General features: G+C 50.3%; 1 protein-coding gene across 29 annotated transcripts in view; it reads left to right on the top strand.

The window, feature by feature from the left end:
- The window catches only part of ATRNL1 (attractin like 1), a 721,691-nt gene that overhangs the window by 168,888 nt on the left and 531,902 nt on the right, over window positions 1-20,901 (top strand). For all 29 annotated transcript variants that reach the window (XR_012754170.1, XR_012754182.1, XR_012754180.1 and 26 more), the window contains exons 17-19: window positions 11,842-12,030; window positions 17,259-17,477; window positions 20,713-20,850. Coding sequence is in view for 1 of the 29 variants with exons in the window: in XM_075348149.1 (XP_075204264.1) it covers window positions 11,842-12,030; window positions 17,259-17,477; window positions 20,713-20,850 (546 nt within the window). In the remaining 28 variants the exon portion in view is untranslated. The remainder of the gene's footprint in view (window positions 1-11,841; window positions 12,031-17,258; window positions 17,478-20,712; window positions 20,851-20,901) is intronic.

Raw genomic sequence — 20,901 nt, 5'->3', positions numbered from 1 at the left:
GTTACAACTGGGAGATTCACTCCCGGCACCTGCACAGTTGTTTGGTGGAAAAGCCGAGCTAAGATCGAGTAACAGCTTCTGCTGATACTCCTGCATACGTGCGTCCCTTTCTATGGCTTCTCCTGATACTCCTGCATACGTGCGTCCCTTTCTATGGCTTCTGCTGACACTCCTGCATACGTGCGTCTCTTTCTATGGCTTCTGCTGATACTCCTGCATACGTGCGTCCCTTTCTATGGCTTCTGCTGATACTCCTGCATACGTGCGTCCCTTTCTATGGCTTCTGCTGATACTCCTGCATACGTGCGTCCCTTTCTATGGCTTCTGCTGATACTCCTGCATACGTGCGTCCCTTTCTATGGCTTCTGCTGATACTCCTGCATACATGCGTCCCTTTCTATGGCTTCTGCTGATACTCCTGCATACGTGCGTCCCTTTCTATGGCTTCTGCTGATACTCCTGCACACGTGCGTCCCTTTCTATGGCTTCTGCTAATACTCCTGCATACGTGCGTCCCTTTCTATGGCTTCTGCTGATACTCCTGCATACGTGCGTCCCTTTCTATGGCTTCTGCTGATACTCCTGCATACGTGCGTCCCTTTCTATGGCTTCTGCTGATACTCCTGCATACGTGCGCCCCTTTCTATGGCTTCTGCTGATACTCCTGCATACGTGCGTCCCTTTCTATGGCTTCTGCTGATACTCCTGCATACGTGCGTCCCTCTCTATGGCTTCTGCTGATACTCCTGCATACGTGCGTCCCTTTCTATGGCTTCTGCTGATACTCCTGCATACGTGCGTCTCTTTCTATGGCTTCTGCTGATACTCCTGCATACGTGCGTCCCTTTCTATGGCTTCTGCTGATACTCCTGCATACGTGCGTCTCTTTCTATGGCTTCTGCTGATACTCCTGCATACGTGCGTCCCTTTCTATGGCTTCTGCTGATACTCCTGCATACGTGCGTCCCTTTCTATGGCTTCTGCTGATACTCCTGCATACGTGCGTCCCTTTCTATGGCTTCTGCTGATACTCCTGCATACGTGCGTCCCTTTCTATGGCTTCTGCTGATACTCCTGCATACGTGCGTCCCTTTCTATGGCTTCTGCTGATACTCCTGCATACGTGCGTCCCTTTCTATGGCTGGAATTATGTCACAAAATTTGGACTTGTACCGGGGATCTAATAGTGTGGCAAGCCAGTAGTCATCATCACTTCTAATTTTGACAATACGAGGGTCATGTTGGAGGTAGTGCAGCAAGAAGGCGCTCATGTGTCTTGCGCAGCCATGTGGACCAAGTCCACGCTGTGTTTGTGGCATAGAGGTGCTAACCGTTCTTTCTTCCTCTGACATCTCCCCCCAACCTCTTTCAACTGAAATTTGACCAAGGTCTCCCTCATCTGCTGAGTCTTCCATGTCCATGGACAGTTCGTCCTCCATTTCTTCATGTCCTCCTGCACCTTCCTCAACATCTCGCCTGCTACCATGCGCCCTTGTTGATCCCTGTACCCCATGCTCCCATGCCTGACGCCTTGGTGATGATGAACGTCTGGACCTTGGTGATGTTGTTGTGTCTTGCGCATATGAATCCTCCTGTAGCTCATCCCCTTCCTGTTGTCCCACCCCCTGACTCCGAATAGTGTTTAGCGTGTGTTCCAGCATGTAAATGACTGGAATCGTCATGCTGATAATGGCATTGTCAGCGCTAAACATATTCGTCGCCATGTCGAAACTGTGCAGAAGGGTGCATAGGTCCTTGATCTGAGACCACTCCATCAGGGTGATCTGCCCCACCTCTGCATCTCGTTGGCCCAGGCTATACGTCATGACGTATTGCACCAGGGCTCGGCGGTGCTGCCACAGTCGCTGTAACATGTGGAGAGTTGAATTCCAGCGTGTCGCCACATCGCATTTCAGGCAATGAACCAGCAGGCCGAAAGACTTCTGGAGCGATGCAAGTCGCTCTGCTGCGGCGCTTGAACGGCGGAAGTGAGCAGACAGTTTTCGTGCCCTGTTCAGAAGGCCATCTAGGCCGGGATACTGTGTTAAAAATTGCTGCACGACAAGGTTCAACACGTGAGCCATACAAGGTACGTGTGTCACCTTGCCCAGGCGAAGGGCCGCACCCAGGTTTGCAGCATTGTCGCACACGGCCTTACGAGGCTGCAGGTTGAGTGGAGACAACCATTTATTAAACTCGGACCGCAGAGCTGACCACAACTCCTCAGCTGTGTGACTCTTATTCCCAAGACATGTCAAGCTAAAGACCGCCTGATACCGTTGCGCTCTGCTGCCAGCATAGTAATGAGGGGTGCGTGATTCCTTCTGCGCAGTGAGAACGCTGGTGGCCTGACCAGGCAGGCTTGGGGCGGAGGTGGAGGACCCAGATGAGGTGGAGGAGGCAGAAGCAGTGGCGGAACTTGGACAGACAGAGGATTGACACACAAGTCGTGGGGACGGCAAGACTTGTGCAGCAGACCCTTCACCATCTATCACCATAGTTACCCAGTGCCCAGTCAGCGACATGTAACGTCCCTGTCCATGCTTACTGGTCCAAGTATCGGTGGTGAAATGCACCCGTTCACACACAGAGTTTCTCAAGGAAGCGGTGATGTTGTGTGCGACATGCTGGTGTAGCGCGGGCACACCTTTCTTAGAGAAGTAGTGGCGACTAGGCATCTGGTACTGGGGCACAGCGACAGACATAAGGTCTCTAAAATCCTGTGTGTCCACTAGGCGGAAAGGCAGCATTTCGGTAGCCAACAGCTTACAGAGGGATAGAGTCAACCTCTTAGCTTTGTCATGGGTCGGAGGAAGTGGCCTTTTATTTGACCACATCTGAGGGACAGAGATCTGGCTGCTGTGTGTAGACGGTGTTGAGTAGGGTGTCCCTGGAAAAATGCAGGTTTGTGAGGAAAGTGCAGGCGGAGACATGATGTTGCCTTCATCCAACGTTGGTGCTATCGATGTCTGAGAGAGCTGTACACACGCACTTGTTTCCCCTTCCAAACCAACTGACGACCTTACAAGCAAACTGCCTGTTGCGGTTACAGTGGTGGAAGTTTTGCGTGGAAAAACAGGTGTGACAGCTGTCCCCACAGTCCTAGAAGATGAAGAGCGCGCGGATGCACTGGAAGGGGCGGGCGGTGGATGGTTCGCTCCGCTAGGCCGCATTGCAGCACGGTGAGCTTCCCACCGGGACTTATGATATTTAGTCATGTGACGATTCATGGAAGAAGTTGTCAAACTGCTGAGGTTTTGACCTCTACTAACAGAATCATGACAAATGTTACATATCACATGAGTTGGGCGATCTTTTTCGATGTGAAAAAAGGACCAGGCTAGGCAAGGCTTAGAGGCCATGCGATCTGTTGATCCACCCCGAATAATGCTCATAGGCAGAGTGGTGGCTGAGGATGCAGTTGTAGACGTGCTACCAGTGCTCCGACTCTGTCCAGGAAGGCGCAAGGTAACTTCGTCGTCGGTTGCATCCTCCTCCACCGCCTCTGTTGACCTCCTCGAGTGCCTGACTGGGGGTTGACAGTAGGTGGGATCTAGAACGTCATCATCAATTGTTGTGTTTGCACTCCCCTCCCCCTCAGACCGAGCCTCTTCTTGCCCTGACCGAATATTTAAGTTGTCATCCCAATCGGGTATCTGCGTCTCATCTTCATCAGTATGTTCCTCATTGTCTATAACCACAGGTGTTACAGTTTGTGACAAAGGGTCAACATTATGCTCAGAAACTTGGTCCTCACGGCCTGAATCAGAGTCACAAAGGTTCTGGGCATCACTGCAGACCATTTCCTGTTCTGTACTCACTGTAGCTTGGGAGCAGACCTCTGATTCCCAGGCTATAGTGTGACTGAACAGCTCTGCAGACTCAGCCATCTCAGTTCCACCATACTGTGCAGGGCTGATGGAGACTTCAGAGCTGGGAGAAATCAAGTGTGATTGGGATGACAACTCAGAGGACTGGTGTTTTTTGGATGCGGTACTTGAAGTGGCTGAGAGGGCACTTGTTGGACCACTTGAGATCCATTCAAGCATTTTCCTTTTTTGCCCATCATCTACCTTTGTTCCTCTTGTTCGTGTCCGTAAAAAAGGGAGCACATCGGATTGTCCACAATAAGTAGTAGACATCTTACTTTTGCTAGTAGATGGTCTATCTGCAGCAGATGATAATGGAGCTTTGCCACCTTCCCCACGGACAAACCCTTTTTTGCCTTTTCCACCACGCCTCTTCCCCTTTCCACCAGCATCTGTCATTTTGCCACTCATGTTGATTGCGACAAGATTGTGGACTGAAAATGTGGTAGTAAAAATTGAGAGGTGGTGAAGATTGCAGCGGTGGTCTAGCTTTATTAACAGCAGAATAATAAAGAATAAATATCCCTGACAATGTAACTTAGTTATAATTAGTTGGAGTGTGCAACGCAGGCAGACGTGCTGCAAATGTCTTGGCACTAGTGGGACTAAAGCAAAGTCCAATAGCCACGTATAGGATGCCACTAGGTACACTGAGTGTTTGCTAGTATAATGGCTTAGTTATAATTAGTTGGAGTGTGCAACGCAGGCAGATGCGCTCTGCAAATGTCTTTGCACTAGTGGGACTATAGCAAAGTCCAATAGCCACGTATAGGATGCCACTAGGTACACTGAGTGTTTGCTAGTATAATGGCTTAGTTATAATTAGTTGGAGTGTGCAACGCAGGCAGATGCGCTCTGCAAATGTCTTGGCACTAGTGGGACTATAGCAAAGTCCAATAGCCACGTATAGGATGCCACTAGGTACACTGAGTGTGTGCTAGTATAATGGCTTAGTTATAATTAGTTGGAGTGTGCAACGCAGGCAGATGCGCTCTGCAAATGTCTTGGCACTAGTGGGACTATAGCAAAGTCCAATAGCCACGTATAGGATGCCACTAGGTACACTGAGTGTTTGCTAGTATAATGGCTTAGTTATAATTAGTTGGAGTGTGCAACGCAGGCAGACGTGCTGCAAATGTCTTGGCACTAGTGGGACTAAAGCAAAGTCCAATAGCCACGTATAGGATGCCACTAGGTACACTGAGTGTTTGCTAGTATAATGGCTTAGTTATAATTAGTTGGAGTGTGCAACGCAGGCAGACGTGCTGCAAATGTCTTGGCACTAGTGGGACTATAGCAAAGTCCAATAGCCACGTATAGGATGCCACTAGGTACACTGAGTGTTTGCTAGTATAATGGCTTAGTTATAATTAGTTGGAGTGTGCAACGCAGGCAGACGTGCTGCAAATGTCTTGGCACTAGTGGGACTAAAGCAAAGTCCAATAGCCACGTATAGGATGCCACTAGGTACACTGAGTGTGTGCTAGTATAATGGCTTAGTTATAATTAGTTGGAGTGTGCAACGCAGGCAGACGTGCTGCAAATGTCTTGGCACTAGTGGGACTATAGCAAAGTCCAATAGCCACGTATAGGATGCCACTAGGTACACTGAGTGTGTGCTAGTATAATGGCTTAGTTATAATTAGTTGGAGTGTGCAACGCAGGCAGATGCGCTCTGCAAATGTCTTGGCACTAGTGGGACTATAGCAAAGTCCAATAGCCACGTATAGGATGCCACTAGGTACACTGAGTGTTTGCTAGTATAATGGCTTAGTTATAATTAGTTGGAGTGTGCAACGCAGGCAGACGTGCTGCAAATGTCTTGGCACTAGTGGGACTATAGCAAAGTCCAACAGCCACGTTTAGGATGCCACTAGGTACACTGAGTGTTTGCTAGTATAATGGCTTACTTAGAATGAGTTGGAGTGTGCAGAGGACAGGAGGGTACAGTGGCAGGGTTGTGGGTCTGGGTAGAGGAATGGAAGCCTGCCTTTCTATCCCTCCTAATGGTGAAATGCAGGGAGGAAATCCCTGACCTTAGCTACACAGACGCTGTTGCTGTTTGCAGGACCTGTCACCTATGGCTCTCTGACCCTGCCGGTACGAGCCCTTAAAAGGACTGCTATAAAGTGCTCTCCCTATGCTGTCTAACGCTGTGTATGCAGCGCATACAGCTGTATCGGCGATAGGACAAAGGACGGAGCTGCGACAGTGATGTCTGACACCAAAGACGCAGAAGAGATAATGGCGTCCGTGAAGAAAATGTCCGGTTTTATAATGCATGGACATGTGACATGCAGATCCTATCACACATGCCGTTGCTTCTCTGGCTCAAAGTCCACTTAGCTGTGTGTGTGTCTGTGATTGGCTGACATGCTGGCCCGCCCCACAAGACGCGTGCGCTTAGGGAAGGAAGACAAGGAAAAAAAAAAAAAAAAATGGCGATCGCCATTATCCATACAGCAGTGATCTGAATGCGCTGTTCCCGCACACTATACACTGAAATGTCATAATAGTGTGATTCACAGAGTGACTTACACTATTACAGCGGAAAGCCAGCTAGGAATTAGCTGTTTTTTTGCTGCTAGAACCGTTCTCGAACGTTTCTAGAACTATCGAGCTTTTGCAAAAAGCTCGAGTTCTAGTTCGATCTAGAACATGCCCCAAAATCACTCGAGCCTAGAACTGGAGAACCACGAACCACGAACCACGAACCGCGCTCAACTCTAATCAGGAGACCGGTGCTCGGAGCAGACGCCGCACAGACGGGGGCGACGTGAATAAGCCCCTCCCAGTATAAATCTGATTATTATGGGCACATTCCTCTCCCGCTTTATTTGGGGCCGGAGCTGTGATATTATTTGGGGGGTTCTATAGTGATGTGTGGAGCTGTGATATTATTTGGGGGGTTCTATAGCGATGTGCGGAGCTGTGATATTATTTGGGGGGTTCTATAGTGATGTGTGGAGCTGTGATATTATTTGGGGGGTTCTACAGTGATGTGTGGAGCTGTGATAGTATTTGGGGGGTTCTATAGTGATGTGTGGAGCTGTGATATTATTTGGGGGGTTCTATAGTGATGTGTGGAGCTGTGATATTATTTGGGGGGTTCTATAGTGATGTGTGGAGCTGTGATATTATTTGGGGGTTCTATAGTGATGTGCGGAGCTGTGATATTATTTGGGGGGTTCTATAGTGATGTGTGGAGCTGTGATATTATTTGGGGGGGTTCTATAGTGATGTGTGGAGCTGTGATATTATTTGGGGTGTTCTATAGTGATATATTATTTGGGGGGTTCTTTAGTGATGTGCGGACCTGTGATATTATTTGGGGGGTTCTATAGTGATGTGTGGAGCTGTGATATTATTTGGGGGGTTCTATAGTGATGTGTGGAGCTGTGATATTATTTGGGGGGTTCTATAGTGATGTGTGGAGCTGTGATATTATTTGGGGGGTTCTATAGTGATGTGTGGAGCTGTGATATTATTTGGGGGGTTCTATAGTGATGTGCGGAGCTGTGATATTATTTGGGGGGTTCTATAGTGATGTGTGGAGCTGTGATATTATTTGGGGGGTTCTATAGTGATGTGTGGAGCTGTGATATTATTTGGGGGGTTCTATAGTGATGTGTGGAGCTGTGATATTATTTGGGGGTTCTATAGTGATGTGTGGAGCTGTGATATTATTTGGGGGGTTCTATAGTGATGTGTGGAGCTGTGATATTATTTGGGGGGTTCTATAGTGATGTGTGGAGCTGTGATATTATTTGGGGGGTTCTATAGTGATGTGTGGAGCTGTGATATTATTTGGGGGGTTCTATAGTGATGTGTGGAGCTGTGATATTATTTGGGGGGTTCTATAGTGATGTGCGGAGCTCTGATATTATTTGGGGGGTTCTATAGTGATGTGCGGAGCTGTGATATTATTTGGGGGGTTCTATAGTGATGTGCGGAGCTCTGATATTATTTGGGGGGTTCTATAGTGATGTGCGGAGCTCTGATATTATTTGGGGGGTTCTATAGTGATGTGTGGAGCTGTGATATTATTTGGGGGGTTCTATAGTGATGTGCGGAGCTCTGATATTATTTGGGGGGTTCTATAGTGATGTGTGGAGCTGTGATATTATTTGGGTTTTCTGTTCTCCGGTGTTTTCTTCTGACTCCTTGGGGCAGTTTAGTGATGTCTGATGCAGTGGACGGGTATAATAATATTATATAGCGGGAGCGGAGGTATCGGAGCGGCAGGAATCCTGGGGTCACACACCAGTCCATTAGCTAATGAGGGGAGCGCGTCTGAAGGCTGCCCCTCCCCCGGCCTGCGGTATAATAATGTATAATGTAATGCAGATACATAAGTGAGTTATCCCCAGACCTCCCCTGTAATTGTGTTTAGGGGTCCTGTAATGGCTGACACCAACGGTGCCGAGCCACCCGGACATATATGTGTGATCTCCAAAGAACGGCTGCCACTGTGTGCGTTTGTGTCTGTGTGTCTCTGTGTCTGTCTGTGTGTCTGCGTGTGTGTGTGTCTGTGTGTGTGTGTGTCTTTGTGTGCGTGTGTGTGTGCGTGTGTGTCTACGTGTGTGTCTACGTGTGTGTGTCTGTGCGTGTGTCTGTGCGTGTGTCTGTGCGTGTGTCTGTGTGTCTGTGCGTGTGTCTGTGCGTGTGTCTGTGTGTCTGTGCGTGTGTCTGTGCGTGTGTCTGTGCGTGTGTCTGTGCGTGTGTCTGTGCGTGTGTCTGTGCGTGTGTCTGTGCATGCGTGTCTGTGTGCGTGTGTGTCTGTGTGCGTGTGTGTCTGTGTGCGTGTGTGTCTGTGTGCGTGTGTGTCTGTGTGCGTGTGTGTCTGTGTGCGTGTGTGTCTGTGTGCGTGTGTGTCTGTGTGCGTGTGTGTCTGTGTGCGTGTGTGTCTGTGTGCGTGTGTGTCTGTGCGTGTGTCTGTGCGTGTCTGTGCGTGTGTCTGTGCGTGCGTGTGTGTCTGTGTGCGTGTGTGTCTGTGTGCGTGTGTGTCTGTGTGCGTGTGTGTCTGTGTGCGTGTGTCTGTGTGCGTGTGTGTCTGTGCGTGTGTGTCTGTGCGTGTGTCTGTGCGTGTGTCTGTGCGTGTGTCTGTGCGTGTGTCTGTGCGTGTGTCTGTGCGTGCGTGTGTCTGTGCGTGTGTCTGTGCGTGTGTCTGTGCGTGTGTCTGTGCGTGTGTCTGTGCGTGTGTCTGTGCGTGTGTGTCTGTGCGTGTGTGTGTCTGTGCGTGTGTGTGTCTGTGCGTGTGTGTGTCTGTGCGTGCGTGTGTCTGTGCGTGTGTCTGTGCGTGTGTCTGTGCGTGTGTCTGTGCGTGTGTGTCTGTGCGTGTGTCTGTGCGTGTGTGTCTGTGCGTGTGTCTGTGCGTGTGTGTGTCTGTGCGTGTGTCTGTGCGTGCGTCTGTGCGTGCGTCTGTGCGTGCGTCTGTGCGTGCGTCTGTGCGTGCGTCTGTGCGTGTGTCTGTGCGTGTGTCTGTGCGTGTGTCTGTCTGTGCGTGTGTGTGTCTGTGCGTGTGTGTGTCTGTGCGTGTGTCTGTGCGTGCGTCTGTGCGTGCGTCTGTGCGTGCGTCTGTGCGTGCGTCTGTGCGTGTGTCTGTGCGTGTGTGTGTCTGTGCGTGTGTGTGTCTGTGCGTGTGTGTGTCTGTGCGTGTGTGTGTCTGTGCGTGTGTGTGTCTGTGTGTGTGTCTGTGCGTGTGTCTGTGCGTGTGTCTGTGCGTGTGTCTGTGCGTGTGTCTGTGCGTGTGTCTGTGCGTGTGTGTGTCTGTGCGTGTGTGTGTCTGTGCGTGTGTGTGTCTGTGCGTGTGTCTGTGCGTGTGTCTGTGCGTGTGTCTGTGCGTGTCTCTGTGCGTGTGTCTGTGCGTGTGTGTGTCTGTGCGTGTCTCTGTGCGTGTGTGTGTCTGTGCGTGTGTGTGTCTGTGCGTGTGTGTGTCTGTGCGTGTGTGTGTGCGTGTGTGTGTGTGTCTGTGCGTGTGTGTGTCTGTGCGTGTGTCTGTGCGTGTGTCTGTGCGTGTGCGTGTGTGTCTGTGCGTGTGTCTGTGTGCGTGTGTCTGTGCGTGTGTCTGTGCGTGTGTCTGTGCGTGTCTGTGCGTGTCTGTGCGCGCGCGCGTGTGTGTGTGTGTCTGTGCGTGTGTCTGTGTGTGTGTCTGTGTGTGTGTCTGTGTGTGTGTCGTGTGTCTGTGTCTGTGTGTCTGTCTGTGTCTGTGTGTCTGTCTGTGTCTGTGTCTGTGCGTGTGTGTGTCTGTGCGTGTGTGTGTCTGTGCGTGTGTCTGTGCGTGTGTCTGTGCGTGTGTCTGTGCGTGTGTCTGTGCGTGTGTCTGTGCGTGCGTCTGCGTGTGTCTGTGCGTGCGTGCGTGTCTGTGCGTGTGTCTGTGTGTGTATATATCTCTATCCTGAGTCATATTGCAAAGGATTGTTAAAAATCCACTTGTGACTTTTAGGATCGCTTCTTCCAATAGGTGGCGCTGCGCTAGAGTTTGTCTCCTTTACTGGAGAGACAATTTTGAATATGTGTGTATATATATATATATAATTATACACATTTATACAGTACGTGTAATAGTAGGTGTGGAGTAAGTGCTCCGTCCGTCATGTGATGCCATCGGGGGGCGTCAGATCGGCTCCTGTCTGGACAATGGCTCCCATCCTCCGTCCGCTGTCATTATTGCGGGGATTCCTGGAGGTGCTGATCATTCACCAAATACTGAGGGGATCTACAGGTCTCTTTTGCATTTTGTGAATTTATGTAAGTAACTACTACTTTTCCATGAATGAGTCTTCTTCGGGTGTGTGCGCACGCTGCTGTTTTTGCTGTGGTTTTTGCTGTGGTTTTTGCTGTGGTTTTTTTTGTGGTTTTTGCTGTGGTTTTTGCTGTGGTTTTTGCTGTGGTTTTGGTGCGGTTTTTGGTGCGGTTTTTGGTGCGGTTTTTGCTGTGGTTTTTGGTGCGGTTTTTGCTGTGGTTTTTGGTGCAGTTTTTGGTGCGGTTTTTGGTGCGGTTTTTGCTGTGGTTTTTGGTGCGGTTTTTGCTGTGGGTTTTGGTGCAGTTTTTGGTGCGGTTTTGGTGCTGTTTTTGGTGCGGTTTTGTCACAATGCTATCGGCCGATCCTGAAGCAGCAGTGTCCGTCTCCTGCGTCTCACGCTCACGTTGAGCATTTCTTCCTCGCAGATTTGGTGCAGGTAATAATCCGCAGCGTCTCTTCTTTCAGAATTTTTTCAGTTTTTCACCCATTGACTTCAATTGAAAAATGCTGCAAAAACACAGAAATAAAGCGGCAAAAAGGTGCATTTTTTTCAGTGTTTTTCCTGCCATGAGATGCAGAAATTTCCGCACCAAATCGTGTGCACGCCGCCTGACTGTGCAGCATTTATTCCGCACGACTTTTGCACGCTGTGTCCTTCATTATCACTGCACTTTGTATATGAGCAGATGGTGTCGAGCACTTAAAGGGCCGGCGCTGTAAATAAATCGTAATCATTATATCAGACTTTTCACAACTGTCTAATAAACGAAGATTGGCCAGCGCCAGTGTTAAGGAGCGACGGCAGGAATAAGACCCCTGGCCCCTTATGTAAGGGTCTGCGCTATATGTACAAAGGGGTCTGCACTTTGTGACCCCCATATCTCATATACTGCTATGTACAAGGGGGCCTGTGCCGTGTGGACGGAGGGGTCTGTGCCGTGTGGACGGAGGGGTCTGTGCCGTGTGGACGGAGGGGTCTGTGCCGTGTGGACGGAGGGGTCTGTGCCGTGTGGACGGAGGGGTCTGTGCCGTGTGGACGGAGGGGTCTGTGCCGTGTGGACGGAGGGGTCTGTGCCGTGTGGACGGAGGGGTCTGTGCCGTGTGGACGGAGGGGTCTGTGCCGTGTTGGCGGAGGGGTCTGTGCCGTGTGGACGGAGGGGTCTGTGCCGTTTATATGGAGGGGTCTTCGCTGAGTGACCCCCCTCTCCTCTTCTCTTCTCTCCACAGTCAGTCCTAACCAGAACGCCCGGCCGTGTAAGGTTCCCTGCTCGCTGCGCTCCTCCTGCTCCAACTGCACCAGTAACGGCATGGAGTGCATGTGGTGCAGCAACACCCGGCGCTGCGTGGACTCCAACGCCTACATCATCTCCTTCCCGTACGGCCAGTGCCTGGAGTGGCAGACCAACACCTGCTCCCGTGAGTACCAGTCATCCCCCTCTGTATGGATCTGCAGTGCATTGTAAAGCATGGGGGACAGACACAATTCACTGAAGCTCTGGATGTAACTAGAGCACAGGTTGTGGGGTAACTCAGGACCCTCTATATAATAAAGCTGCTGAGATGGGCTGTGAGCCCGTGCTCGCCCCCCGCCCTCCCGACATCCCTCGCTCGTGCTTGATCCTCCCCCGGTCCCGCTATCCTCCGCTCGTGCTCGATCCTCCGCCGATCCCACCATCCCCCGCTCGTGCTCGATCCTCTGCCGATCCCGCCATTCCCCACTCGTGCCCGATCCTCCGCCGATCCCACCGTCCCCCACTCGTGCCCGATCCTCCGCCGGGCCCGCCGTCCCCCACTCGTGCTCGATCCTCCGCCGTCCCCCGCTCGTGCTCGATCCTCCGCCCCACCGGACCCACCGTCCCCCGCTTGTGCTCGATCCTCTGCCGGTCCCACCGTTCCCCGCTCGTGCTCGATCCTCCGCCGCCCCCCGCTCGTGCTCGATCCTCCGCCGCCCCCCGCTCGTGCTCGATCCTCCGCCGTCCCCCGCTCGTGCTCGATCCTCCGCTGGGCTCGCTGTCCCCCGCTCGTGCTCGATCCTCCACCGTCCCCCGCTCGTGCTCGATCCTCCGCCGGGCCCTCCGTACCCCGCTCGATCCTCCGCCGCCCCCCGCTCGTGCTCGATCCCCCGCCGCCCCCCGCTCGTGCTCGATCCTCCGCCGTTCCCCGCTCATGCTCGATCCTCCGCCGTCCCCCGCTCGTGCTCGATCCTCCGCTGTTCCCCGCTCGTGCTTGATCCTACGCCGGACCCGCCGTCCCCCGCTCGTGCTTGATCCTCCGCCGTCCCCCGCTCGTGCTTGATCCTCCGCCGTCCCCCGCTCGTGCTTGATCCTCCGCCGTCCCCCGCTCGTGCTTGATCCTCCGCCGTCCCCCGCTCGTGCTTGATCCTCCGCCGTCCCCCGCTCGTGCTTGATCCTCCGCCGTCCCCCGCTCGTGCTTGATCCTCCGCCGTCCCCCGCTCGTGCTTGATCCTCCGCCGTCCCCCGCTCGTGCTTGATCCTCCGCCGTCCCCCGCTCGTGCTTGATCCTCCGCCGTCCCCCGCTCGTGCTTGATCCTCCGCCGTCCCCCGCTCGTGCTTGATCCTCCGCCGTCCCCCGCTCGTGCTTGATCCTCCGCCGTCCCCCGCTCGTGCTTGATCCTCCGCCGTCCCCCGCTCGTGCTTGATCCTCCGCCGTCCCCCGCTCGTGCTTGATCCTCCGCCGTCCCCCGCTCGTGCTTGATCCTCCGCCGTCCCCCGCTCGTGCTTGATCCTCCGCCGTCCCCCGCACGTGCTTGATCCTCCGCCGTCCCCCGCTCGTGCTCGATCCCCCGCCGTCCCCCACTTGTGCTCGATCCTCCGCCGGACCCGCCGTCCCCCGCTCGTGCTCGATCCTCCGCCGTCCCCCGCTCGTGCTCGATCCTCCGCCGTCCCCCGCTTGTGCTTGATCCTCCGCCGGACCCCGCTCGTGCCCGATCCTCCGCCGGACCCCGCTCGTGCTCGATCCTCCGCCGGGCCCTGCTCGTGCTCGATCCTCCGCCGGGCCCTGCTCGTGCTCGATCCTCCGCCGGGCCCGCCGCTCTCATGACTGAAGTGATTGGAGACAGATGGGAAATTGATATAAAGGAGGCTGCAGACACATGGGCACACGCCGGCTGCTGGCAGCTGCAGGCGACATTTGGTGTCAGCAAATAAATGAAATTAGAAGCAAATGAGAAAGTCGTATAATCCGTTTTATGTGGGACGATAGAGGACGGCGGCGGGGGAGGGGCGACATTGCCGCAGACAGGACCCCACCGATAACCCCTCACCCCGAGTTCTGCCGGAGCCGCAGGTTAATCCCCGATGCCTCCATTCTCACAATGCACGGCCGCCATGACGCCGGCACACAGCGAGGCTCGCGCTCCGCATTCTGCCGCAGCCGATAAAAAAATGAATATTTTTATTAAATAAACCTAATAGAATTTCGTGTCCTTCCCATCATCTTTGCATTGACGACGCCGCGCGCTCCGGATTGTGCAGGATTTCTCCATTGTCCGGACACAAAACAATTTCCATAAGTTTAAGGACGGAGAAACAAAAAGAGAGCGAGAGCGGCGGAGAGTAATGAGATTACCGGGCGCTCCGCTCCCCGCGCCGCACACTATTACATGCCGCACCGAGACGTACCGGCTTTATGGCTGTAATTATGTGCATTGTAAAATTACAGGCACTCGGCCCGGCAGACCTAGTGATGTGGCCCGCGCCATTACCACATCCAGTGCCCGGAGGACAGCGAGCGCTGCCCTCACCGATAACACCCGAATAATGCAGCCTGCACTCACCCCAACATACCGCAATGTCACCTTCCCGGAAATCTATAATACTGCCCCTATGTACAAGAATATAACTACTATAATACTGCCCCTATATACAAGAATATAACTACTATAATACTGCCCCCTATGTACAAGAATATAACTACTATAATACTGCCCCCTATGTACAAGAATATAACTACTATAATACTGCCCCCTATGTACAAGAATATAACTACTATAATACTGCCCCTATGTACAAGAATATAACTACTATAATACTGCCCCCTATGTACAAGAATATAACTACTATAATACTGCTCCTATGTACAAGAATATAACTACTATAATACTGCCCCCTATATACAAGAATATAACTACTATAATACTGCCCCCTATGTACAAGAATATAACTACTATAATACTGCCCCTATGTACAAGAATATAATTACTATAATACTGCCCCCTATGTACAAGAATATAATTACTATAATACTGCCCCCTATGTACAGGAATATAACTACTATAATACTGCCCCTATGTACAAGAATATAACTACTATAATACTACCACTATGTACAAGAATATAACTACTATAATACTGCCCCCTATGTACAAGAATATAACTACTGTAATACTGCCCCTATGTACAAGAATATAACTACTATAATACTGCCCCTATGTACAAGAATATAACTACTATAATACTGCCCCCTATGTACAAGAATATAACTACTGTAATACTGCCCCTATGTACAAGAATATAACTACTATAATACTGCCCCTATGTACAAGAATATAACTACTATAATACTGCCATCTATGTACAAGAATATATCTACTAGAATAATGCCCCCTATGTACAAGAATATAACTACTATAATACTGCCCCTATGTACAAGAATATAATTACTATAATACTGCTCCATGTACAAGAATATAACTACTATAATACTGCCCCCTATGTACAAGAATATAACTACTATAATACTGCCCCCTATGTACAAAAATATAACTACTATAATACTGCCCCCTATGTACAAGAATATAACTACTATAATACTGCTCCTATGTACAAGAATATAACTACTATAATACTGCTCCTATGTACAAGAATATAACTACTATAATACTGCTCCTATGTACAAGAATATAACTACTATAATACTGCTCCCTATATACAAGAATATAACTACTATAATACTGCCCCTATGTACAAGAATATAACTACTATAATACTGCCCCCTATGTACAAGAATATTACTACTATAATACTGCCCCCTATGTACAAGAATATAACTACTATAATACTGCTCCTATGTACAAGAATATAACTACTATAATACTGCCTCTATGTACAAGAATATAACTACTATAATACTGCTCCCTTTTATATAAGAATATAACTACTATAATACTGCCCCTATGTACAAGAATATAACTACTATAATACTGCCTCTATGTACAAGAATATAACTACTATAATACTGCTCCCTTTTATATAAGAATATAACTACTATAATACTGCCCCTATGTACAAGAATATAACTACTATAATAATGCCCCCTATGTACAAGAATATAACTACTATAATACTGCCCCTATGTACAAGAATATAATTACTATAATACTGCCCCATGTACAAGAATATAACTACTATAATACTGCCCCTATATACAAGAATATAACTACTATAATACTGCCCCTATATACAAGAATATAACTACTATAATACTGCCCCTATATACAAGAATATAACTACTATAATACTGCCCCTATATACAAGAATATAACTACTATAATACTGCCCCCTATGTACAAGAATATAACTACTATAATACTGCCCCCTATGTACAAGAATATAACTACTATAATACTGCCCCCTATGTACAAGAATATAACTACTATAATAATGCCCCCTATATACAAGAATATAACTACTATAATACTGCCCCCTATGTTCATGAATATAACTACTATAATACTGCCCCCTATGTTCATGAATATAACTACTATAATACTGCCCCCTATGTTCATGAATATAACTACTATAATACTGCCCCCTATGTTCATGAATTTAACTACTATAATACTGCCCCATGTACAAGAATATAACTACTATAATACTGCCCCTATATACAAGAATATAACTACTATAATACTGCCCCCTATGTACAAGAATATACCTACTATAATACTGCCCCTATATACAAGAATATAACTACTATAATACTGCTCCTATGTACAAGAATTTAACTACTATAATACTGCCCCTATATACAAGAATATAACTACTATAATACTGCCCCCTATGTTCATGAATATAACTACTATAATACTGCCCCCTATGTACAAGATTTTAACTACTATAATACTGCCCCTATGTACAGGAATATTACTGCTATAATACCCCCTATGTACAAGAATATAACTACTATAATACTGCCCCTATGTACAAGAATATAACTACTATAATACTGCCCCTATATACAAGAATATAACTACTATAATACTGCTCCTATGTACAAGAATATAACTACTATAATACTGCCCCTATGTACAAGAATATAACTACTATAATACTGCTCCTATGTACAAGAATATTACTGCTATAATACTGCCCCTATGTACAAGAATATTACTGCTATAATACTGCCCCTATGTACAGGAATATTACTGCTATAATACTGCCCCTATGTACAGGAATATTACTGCTATAATACTGCCCCTATGTACAAGAATATTACTGCTATAATACTGCCCCTATGTACAGGAATATTACTGCTATAATACTGCCCCTATGTACAGGAATATTACTGCTATACTACTATTGTTCTTGTGTCTATGTATCCTGAGTATTTTCTTCTTTCTCTAGCTCAGAATTGCTCCGGCTTCCGCACTTGCTCGCAGTGTTTGGAGCATCCGGGTTGCGGTTGGTGTAATGACCCCAGTAACACTGGAAAGGGCAGTTGTATAGAAGGTTCTTCCCGTGGACCAATGAAAGCTCAGAGCAAACAGTCAAGTGAAATGGTTCTGGATTCCGGTTTGTGTCCTCGGGACAAGAACTATGAGTGGTCCTTCATCCACTGTCCAGGTGAGGAAGACCATGTCCGGCCTCATGTGTGATAATTTCATCTACACATTCTACAGGTGACAACAGAAGACAGGAATTCATCGTGTCCACCATTAGTGGCACTCGTGAAGGTGTCCTCGGTGGTCACCTCTTAGCTGGTGTCTTCATGAGTCAGTTCTTGGCTGGTTTTCAAGATGGTCAGTCCTCAGGTGATATTCTTGATGGTCAGTCCTTACCTGGTGTCCTCGAGGGTTAGTTCTTATCTTGTATAATCCTCATTAGCTTCTCTCCCCTCCATGTGATTGACAGGTCTCTCCCTATAGTCCTCGGTTGCTTCTTTCTGCCCCCTCCTCCAGGTGATTGACAGGTCTCTCCCTATATTCCTCCATGGCTTCTTCCCGCCCCCTTCTCCAGGTGATTGACAGGTCTCTCCCTATAATCCTCGGTTGCTTCTCTCCGCCCCCTCCTCCAGGTGATTGACAGGTCTCTCCCCATAGTCCTCCGTGGCTTCTCTCCACCCCCTTCTCCAGGTGATTGACAGGTCTCTCCCTATAATCCTTGGTTGCTTCTCTCTGCCCCCTCCTCCAGGTGATTGATAGGTCTCTCCCTATAGTCCTCGGTTAATTCTCCCGCCCCCTCCTCCAGGTGATTGACAGGTCTTTCCCTATAGTCCTCCGTGGCTCCTCTCCGCCCCCTCCTCCAGGTGATTGACAGGTCTCTCCCTATAGTCCTCGGTGGCTTCTCTCCGCCCCCTTCTGCAGGAGATTGACAGGTCTCTCCCTATAGTCCTCGGTTGCTTCTCTCCGCCCCCTCCTCCAGGTGATTGACAGGTCTCTCCCTATAGTCCTCGGTTGCTTCTCTCCGCCCCCTTCTCCAGGTGATTGACAGGTCTCTCCCTATAATCCTTGGTTGCTTCTCTCTGCCCCCTCCTCCAGGTGATTGATAGGTCTCTCCCTATAGTCCTCGGTTAATTCTCCCGCCCCCTCCTCCAGGTGATTGACAGGTCTTTCCCTATAGTCCTCCGTGGCTTCTCTCCGCCCCCTCCTCCAGGTGATTGACAGGTCTCTCCCTATAGTCCTCGGTGGCTTCTCTCCGCCCCCTTCTGCAGGTGATTTACAGGTCTCTCCCTATAGTCCTCGGTTGCTTCTCTCCGCCCCCTCCTCCAGGTGATTGACAGGTCTCTCCCTATAGTCCTCGGTGGCTTCTCTCCGCCCTTTCCTCCAGGTGATTGACAGGTCTCTCCCTATAGTCCTCGGTTGCTTCTCTCCGCCCCCCTCCTCCAGGTGATTGACAGGTCTCTCCCTATAGTCCTCGGTTGCTTCTCTCCGCCCCCTCCTCCAGGTGATTGACAGGTCTCTCCCTATAGTCCTCGGTGGCTTCTCTCCGCCCCCTCCTCCAGGTGATTGACAGGTCTCTCCCTATAGTCCTCGGTTGATTCTCTCCGCCCCCTCCTCCAGGTGATTGACAGGTCTCTCCCTATAGTCCTCGGTGGCTTCTCTCCGCCCTTTCCTCCAGGTGATTGACAGGTCTCTCCCTATAGTCCTCAGTTAATTCTCCCGCCCCCTCCTCCAGGTGATTGACAGGTCTCTCCTTATAGTCCTCGGTTGCTTCTCTCCGCCCTTTCCTCCAGGTGATTGACAGGTCTCTCCCTATAGTCCTCGGTTAATTCTCCCGCCCCCTCCTCCAGGTGATTGACAGGTCTCTCCCTATAGTCCTCGGTTAATTCTCCCGCCCCCTCCTCCAGGTGATTGACAGGTCTCTCCTTATAGTCCTCGGTTGCTTCTCTCCGCCCCCTCCTCCAGGTGATTGACAGGTCTCTCCTTATAGTCCTCGGTTGCTTCTCTCCGCCCCCTCCTCCAGGTGATTGACAGGTCTTTCCCTATAGTCCTCGGTGGCTTCTCTCCGCCCCCTCCTCCAGGTGATTGACAGGTCTCTCCCTATAGTCCTCGGTTGCTTCTCTCCGCCCCCTCCTCCAGGTGATTGACAGGTCTCTCCCTATAGTCCTCGGTGGCTTCTCTCCGCCCCCTCCTCCAGGTGATTGACAGGTCTCTCCTTATAGTCCTCGGTTGCTTCTCTCCGCCCCCTCCTCCAGGTGATTGACAGGTCTCTCCTTATAGTCCTCGGTTGCTTCTCTCCGCCCCCTCCTCCAGGTGATTGACAGGTCTCTCCTTATAGTCCTCGGTTGCTTCTCTCCGCCCCCTCCTCCAGGTGATTGACAGGTCTCTCCTTATAGTCCTCGGTTGCTTCTCTCCGCCCCCTCCTCCAGGTGATTGACAGGTCTTTCCCTATAGTCCTCGGTGGCTTCTCTCCGCCCCCTCCTCCAGGTGATTGACAGGTCTCTCCCTATAGTCCTCGGTTGCTTGTCTCTGCCCCTCCTCCAGGTGATTGACAGGTCTCTCCCTATAGTCCTCGGTTTCTTCTCTCCGCCCCCTCCTCCAGGTGATTGACAGGTCTCTCCCTATAGTCCTCGGTTGCTTCTCTCCGCCCCCTCCTCCAGGTGATTGACAGGTCTCTCCCTATAGTCCTCGGTTGCTTCTTTTCGCCCCCTCCTCCAGGTGATTGACAGGTCTCTCCCTATAGTCCTCGGTTGCTTCTCTCCGCCCCCTCCTCCAGGTGATTGACAGGTCTCTCCCTATAGTCCTCGGTTGCTTCTCTCCGCCCCCTCCTCCAGGTGATTGACAGGTCTCTCCCTATAGTCCTCGGTGGCTTCTCACCGCCCCCTCCTCCAGGTGATTGACAGGTCTGTGACTGGCCCTGCCGGCGGGTCGGATATATGAATGTAGTGACCGGTCCCTTATCACCTCGGTGTGTTCGGCTCTTCTTTAGTTGTGTCTGGTGTTTTCCTGGTGGTGAGGTTGGGGTACTGCAGCGTGTACCCTACGTTACAGCCGTATATAGACACAGGATATGCTCCATCCTCTTGACACCATGAATGATGCTTTATTTCTATATATTGTATTGCCGCTGTATAATGTAGACTGTATGCGTTATAATCCCCGTATACCGCCATCATTTACTGCGCTGCTCTATTAGGGGCAGCACTGAATGGCGGCAGTGACAGCGCACCAGCAGGGGGCAGCACCCGGCATCAGCACCCCCTGCTGCCCGGCTCAGCCCCGGCACTGCTCCACAGACACTACCATATTGCTGCACAGTGTGCACTGTATGCTATACTATCACCATATAAAGTGTGGTGTATATTACGGCATGGGGGTGCATTTTACCACACTCTGTAACGTTGTCCTCTCTATTTCAGCATGCCAATGTAACGGGCACAGCACCTGCATCAGCAGCAACGTGTGTGAGCAATGCAAGAACCTGACCACGGGCAAGCACTGCGAGGCCTGCATGCCGGGGTACCACGGGAACCCCACCAATGGGGGCGAGTGCGAAGGTAAGAGATACTGGGGATGTATGCAAAGGGGGCGCCGGGGGGCAAACTGAC

Source organism: Anomaloglossus baeobatrachus, chromosome 5 (assembly GCF_048569485.1).
Source record: "Anomaloglossus baeobatrachus isolate aAnoBae1 chromosome 5, aAnoBae1.hap1, whole genome shotgun sequence".
Taxonomy (NCBI): Eukaryota; Metazoa; Chordata; class Amphibia; order Anura; family Aromobatidae; genus Anomaloglossus; species Anomaloglossus baeobatrachus.
The sequence above is the reverse complement of the archived record's forward strand: the minus strand, read 5'-3'. Positions and strand labels throughout refer to the sequence as shown.